We start from the raw sequence: 6,489 nt of genomic DNA, 5'->3' as shown, positions 1-6,489 counted from the left end.
CGTGGCGGCACAGTTCTCCGGTAGTTTTCGAGAGCCAAACTGTCAATATTCTGTGGAATACAAACGCTTTCTTTCTAGTCTGTGTTAATAAATGAAGCTACAATGACTGAATTAGTAAGTAACAAACAAACAATACATCAGTTTAGCACTCGCGGCACAATGCCTGCAGTCTGACTACTGTACTGTAGCCTTGTAGCTATGTAGCCAAATGTAGCTAACGACATGAGACCTCATGCGCAGATCTATAACATCAACAGTGGTTAGCGACCATAAGCAACAGGCGCCGTTGCTGAACTATAATCTGCCCCCTAACAAGTCTACACAGAGTCACCTCTCTCTTTGTACACAGTATTGGCTTTTTTGTTGTGTTACCATGTATATTGCATGTGCTGGTGCCAGGTGTATGGATTGTGTGTTTGCTTAGTGTTGGTTTATAGATTGCATATTGATTCAGTGGTCTGTGTGTGTGCACGTGCGTGCGCGTGTGTCCATAACATATAGATTACAGACTAGAGAGCTGTGTGATCAACAGGTCAAACACACACACACACACACACACACACACACACACACACACACACACACACACACACACACACACACACCCACACACACACACACACACACACACACACACACACACACACACACACACACACACACTCAGAGAGAGAGAGGGAGAGAGAGAGAGAGAGAGAGAGAGAGAGAGAGAGAGAGAGAGAGAGAGAGAGGGAGAGAGAGAGAGAGAGAGAGAGAGATGCTATATTTCATTTTGATAAAACACAGATCAGGAAGCCCCTAAAGGCACACAGGAAATCACACACAAATACTTCCTCTTCCCTCTGAAGATGACTGGCCAGATCAGTGTGTGTGTGTGTGTGTGTGTGTGTGTGTGTGTGTGTGTGTGTGTGTGTGTGTGTGTGTGTGTGTGTGTGTGTGTGTGTGTGTATTTGATAGTGCCCGTGACAGTATCAGTTTGTGGGCTTGCTCTTCCACTGAGTCTATGTGTGAACAAGCGTGGAAGTATTCTCTGTGTGTGTGTGTGTGTGTGTGTGTGTGTGTGTGTGTGTGTGTGTGTGTGTGTGTGTGTGTGTGTGTGTGTGTGTGTGTGTGTGTGTGTGTGTGTGTGTGTGTGTGTGTGTGTGAGGGTTGAAAGGGGTCAGATGACACATTTGTTACTAAGGGAAACCTCCCTTCCCTCTCTTGTGTCTACAGCACATATACAGTGTGTGTGTGGGGAGAGAGAGAGAGAGAGAGAGAGAGAGAGAGAGAGAGAGAGAGAGAGAGAGAGAGAGAGAGAGAGAGAGAGAGAGAGAGAGAGAGAGAGAGAGAGAGAGTGTATCTGGTTGGGGAGTTGGACTGTATATCAGAGGGTTGCAGGTTCAAACCCCACCTTTACCAATCCTTGATCAAAGCAGCTCCCCCCACACTGCTCCAGGGACTGTGACCAAAACCCTGTAAATACATGTAAGTAAATATCTGTACATATCTGTAAGCCGCATGATTGGAACTGAGCTGCTCATGTGATGTCACACTACACTGGCCAATCAAAAAGGATCTTCCATGCAATATCAGATATGTTACATAGAGGAAGTTTTATGGCTGCTATATCACGTTCCACTTCCTCAAGAAGTATTATGGTCTGTCTGTGTGTCACTTTGGTGCTTTACCCCCAAACAGGAAATACTATGCACTACTGCTGGGCGGTTTTGGAAAAAATGTGCATCACGGTTTTCTTGATGAAAATTGATATCACGGTTTTCTGCACGTTTTTTTGATAAGCGGCGATTTCCCCCCAAATCTTAATCTTTCGAACGAAAAAAACTGAAATTAAATTTAAAAATGAGATAAAATCACAAATTTTAATTAATCTCCATTTCTATTTTAACACTTTTTCATTTCAATAACATTTTTTATAATTTATAGTTTATATTTCCCTACCCAAAACTTTAAGTTCCTTTTCAAGGAAAAAGGGTAAATAAATTATTATAAGCAGATGTTTATGGCTTTTTTCGAAGATAGCCCAAAACTGCTTATTTCTCGTTAGACAAAAAACGTCTCTCATCAAAAAGAGAACCTTATGTAGGTGAAACCGAGATCACGGTTTTGTGACGGTATATCGCTCAGCTCTACTATGCACACACACACACACGTGCACACACACACACACACACACACACACACACACACACACACACACACACACACACACACACACACACACACACACACACACACACACACACACACACTGCAATGCAGAGGCCAGTCTATCTAATTCTGACTATTAAAAAAGCGGGGGAAAGTGGGACACACACATAGGCATGCACACACACACACACACACACACACACACACACACACACACACACACACACACACACACACACACACACACACACACACACACACACACACAAACACACACACACACACACGCTCAGGAGACAAACTCCAGACTCCAATGAGGCGTCGAGTGGTCGGCCATAAAGTGTCTGGACACACCTAGCTCTGATAAGACACGTCCGGCCAATCAGAGGAGCCCGTCCTGCTGATGTCACGACTGATGGACCAATCAGGGATGCCCATTCTGGCCAGAGCAGGAAGAGCTGTGATAACTGTGTGTCGATGCCAATGTCATGTCACTAAGGTATGGGTGGGGAACCTGTTGTATGTCTCGAGGGCCATTTACGGCCAGTGAGGCCGTCTTATCCAGCCCGCGATATTATTTTAATGTCATGCAGTTTCACATGAAATGACATATTGTGTAAAGCAGTCTTAGAAATGACATTTGCAATACAATTAAGCTATATTTTTCAGGGTACCTAGGGAAGGTGAGGTCTGTTGTAAAGGTGTTGTATATCTTCAATATAGGACAGGTGTGCAGGGGGAAATCCTGGTTTGTGTTTATTACGGTCCTTGGAGGACTTCATAAAAATTCGAAGTGGACCTTCGAATGAAAAACGTTCCACACCCCTGTACTAAGGAAACCTGGTAACACATACGCATAAATCATGCTTCTTTCTGTGTGCCGATAGAAAATAGGTGCATATAAAACTTGGAAAATGATTCTTATATGGCTCATTCAATACTATAAAAGTGGCCTATTCCTCAGTTCTTATGTCCTATAAGTAACAAATATTCCATTCACTGCAATATACAGTATTGCTTATTGTATATGAGGGAATGTGAAAGCCCACCAGGAAAACTCCCATTGTCACTGTGTCACAGCACTCCACAGCACACAGTCCTCACTGCACACAACAAAATTGCATCCCCCATGCGCCCGAAAGGGAGCAGTGCGGCAGGACGGTACCATGCTCAGGGTACCTCAGTCATGGAGGAGGAGGGGGGAGAGCACTGGTTAATTACTCCCCCGACCAACCTGGCTGGCTGGGAGTTGAACCGGCAACCTTTGGGCTACGAGCCTGCCACCCTAATGTCCGCTTACCCATGAATCCCCTACGTCAGTGTTTCCCAACCTTTTTTGTCTCGAGTACCCCCTAAGCCTTTTCTTTGTGCCATGAGTACCCTGTAACTCATGTTCTATATCACTTTCTCTATCCCAATGTGACTATGTTACATTACATTACATTATGCTATTACTATGTTCCATGCATTTGATGAAATTTCATTTTTCCAAGTACCCCCTGAAGTGTGCTCGCGTACCCCTAGTGGTACACGTACCCCTGGTTGGGAAACACTGCCCTACGTGACCAAATGTGTCCAAGTGCTTTCTGACATGGTGCAGCATAATGGTGAAGCTGGAATAGGGATCAGAGGGTTGCAGGTTTGAATCCCACCCTCACCAAGAGGTAGCCATGGCCTAGTGTAGGGCTTACCAAACTGGGGTGCGCACACTCCTGGGGGTGCATGGCCTGCCACAAAGGGGTGTGTGTGAGCTGAATTGAGCAATGGCGGATATGTGTGTTTTTACACAGCATTAATGAACATGAAGTAGTTTTTAATTGTATGGTGAATTGTATGCTGGAAGAAACATCAGGTCTATTGGAAATGAGGATTCCCCAAATGACTGCATAGTGTGCGATGATTTGTGCAGTGAAGCCATACTTGAGCGGACATCAGCACACCAAAACATTTGCTTAGGGGGTGCGCAAACCACATTGAAATGTACAAGGGGGTGCGCATGGAAAAAAGTTTGGGAACCGCTGGCCTAGTGGTTAGGGAGGGGGTCTTTAGATCGGAGGGTTGCAGGTTCTAATCCCATGATCACCTCTCCCTACCCACACCACCATCCATGCCTGATGTGAAGCACCTAACCCCACATCGAGCTGATGATTTCCAACCAAGCGGAGTAAGGCATACTAGGGCTGTAACGATATTGTATCGAACCGAGAAATTGTGATACACAGACTCATGATACTGTATCGTGATACAAGGAGGCAGTATCGTGATACACCCTTACAAAGTTTTGACACCCATCAGTCCAGAAAACTACCACATGATAGGAAGTGATAGTGCTTCCAAGCTTCAAATCATCATCATTATTATATTTAAACTTTTAAAAATGATTTGTAGCCTCGTGTAACCTGTTCTACCTACAATCTGGCATAGTTTTATTCACAATTTTATTTTATAACATCGGCAAATATGAAATTTGTGGGTGTATCGAACCGTAGGTCTAAAATCATGATACGAACCGAATCGTGAGTTGAGTGTATTGTTACAGCCCTACGGCATACAAACGCAGAGGTCTAGCGTACGCTTGCAAACAAGCATAAACTCACACACACACACACACACACACACACACACACACACACACACACACACACACACACACACACACACACACACACACACACACACACACACACACACACACACACACACACGTGGGTGGGAGACGTGACGTCTTGTTTTTTCGTAACATTGGTTAAAAACCTACAAAACTGTTATTTTCCTTTAAAAAACAAATGTCAATGAAAGAAGATGTGGTACATTATGTTTCATATTAGTCTTAGATGAGAAGAAACATTTTGTTAAGATTTATGTAAAGGTTTATATGTCAAATTTCCTGCGGTGTGACTGTAACATTAATGAAACAATATATAATAATATATATATAAATTAACCAACACCATTTTGAATAATGTATGAAGCATTTGGCATGATTGCATAAATCTTAACTTTAGATTAAGATATGTGAATGTGGAAAAAACTCAAGACAGTAATATTAACTACAAGTTTAATTTCGTAACACAAATTGCGTCCTGTGGGGTGACATGTATGTCAATGTTTGTGAATGGGCAGCTGCAAGGCCAACTACAAGGGTCTTAAAGACTGGCTCCTAACCAGTCAGTACCTCAGTTATTGGAGAGTACTGTGGAAGTTTAAGGTGACTCTTAACCTCTTAATATGTCTTCATATTGCAATCTTTCTGTCACGCAATGCTTAGGTTCATTTTATGGTGTCCTGTGGTGTGACTGCTCTTATAGGAGGGAAAAAAAGTTTTTTTTATTAATGAAAACACATATTAAGATTAAACACAATATCATTATCAAGTTAGCATGAGCTCAGATGTCAGTCATGTATACAAAAGGATTAAAATGGCCATAATGCAGTGAATTCCCTGTGGTGTGACTCCATTTTCCTGCGGTGTGACATGCCTATGCTATGTGTTGATGCAGGACACATTTTCCCAAAAATGGCAAAAATAAGGTGAAATTGCACAGACCACTAAGTCCTTTATTTTTTTCTATTTATTTCCAATTTTTATCCATCATTTTTTCAGGAATTTGAAAAACTTTTTTTTTTTGTGTTACGCCCTTAAACGTCAACCACCCACACACAATTGATAGCACATTCGCACAGTATTGATTTGTAACAACAAACAAACAACTGCACAAAATCCATAACCGCAACACATCCAACACATCACACTCATGTGACTCATCACTGAACAGCAACACACCATACGGGGTGAGAGAGAGAGAAAGTGTCAATGGCAGTGCTGACAGGAGAGGACAAACACACACAAACACATTCAAGTTCAAAAGGTCATAACACACACATACAGCCACACAGCCCAAGTTTAACTCTCTGAATGGGATTAGTGCGTAAAACTAAAGTCTTGAAGCGGAAACTATTTTAAGCCTTCACTGGTGTACTTACAGAACACACACACACACACACACACTTACAGAAGTCTCTCTCTCTCTCTCACACACACACGCGCACACACACGGCTGTCCTACAGCATGACAGTTAGCAAAACACACACACACTTGATAACAGTCATGGCTGACATACCGCATGTGTTGGTGTTTCCTCCTGAGATTCAGGAAGCTCCTCATTCAACATATTCCTCTCTATCCCCCCCTCTCTCTTTCTCTCTCTATCCCTCTCTCTCTCCCCCTCTATCCCTCTTTCTCTCTATCCTTTCCGCTCTTTGTCACTCTCGGTCTGTTTCTTTCTCCTATCCTCTTGTTAACTCGTTATCTCGCCGTTTACGTCTCTCTCTCTCTC

General features: G+C 43.1%; 1 protein-coding gene across 1 annotated transcript in view; it reads right to left on the bottom strand.

Moving 5' to 3' along the window:
* Nucleotides 1–6,489, bottom strand: part of LOC134455824 (serine/threonine-protein kinase N1-like) — a 27,564-nt gene extending 21,075 nt beyond the window's left edge. The window contains exon 1 of the mRNA XM_063207164.1: nucleotides 6,274–6,489. Within this exon, the coding sequence (XP_063063234.1) occupies nucleotides 6,274–6,324 (51 nt within the window). The 5' untranslated portion in view covers nucleotides 6,325–6,489. The remainder of the gene's footprint in view (nucleotides 1–6,273) is intronic.

This window comes from Engraulis encrasicolus, chromosome 1, assembly GCF_034702125.1.
Source record: "Engraulis encrasicolus isolate BLACKSEA-1 chromosome 1, IST_EnEncr_1.0, whole genome shotgun sequence".
NCBI lineage: Eukaryota > Metazoa > Chordata > Actinopteri > Clupeiformes > Engraulidae > Engraulis > Engraulis encrasicolus.
The sequence above is the reverse complement of the archived record's forward strand: the minus strand, read 5'-3'. Positions and strand labels throughout refer to the sequence as shown.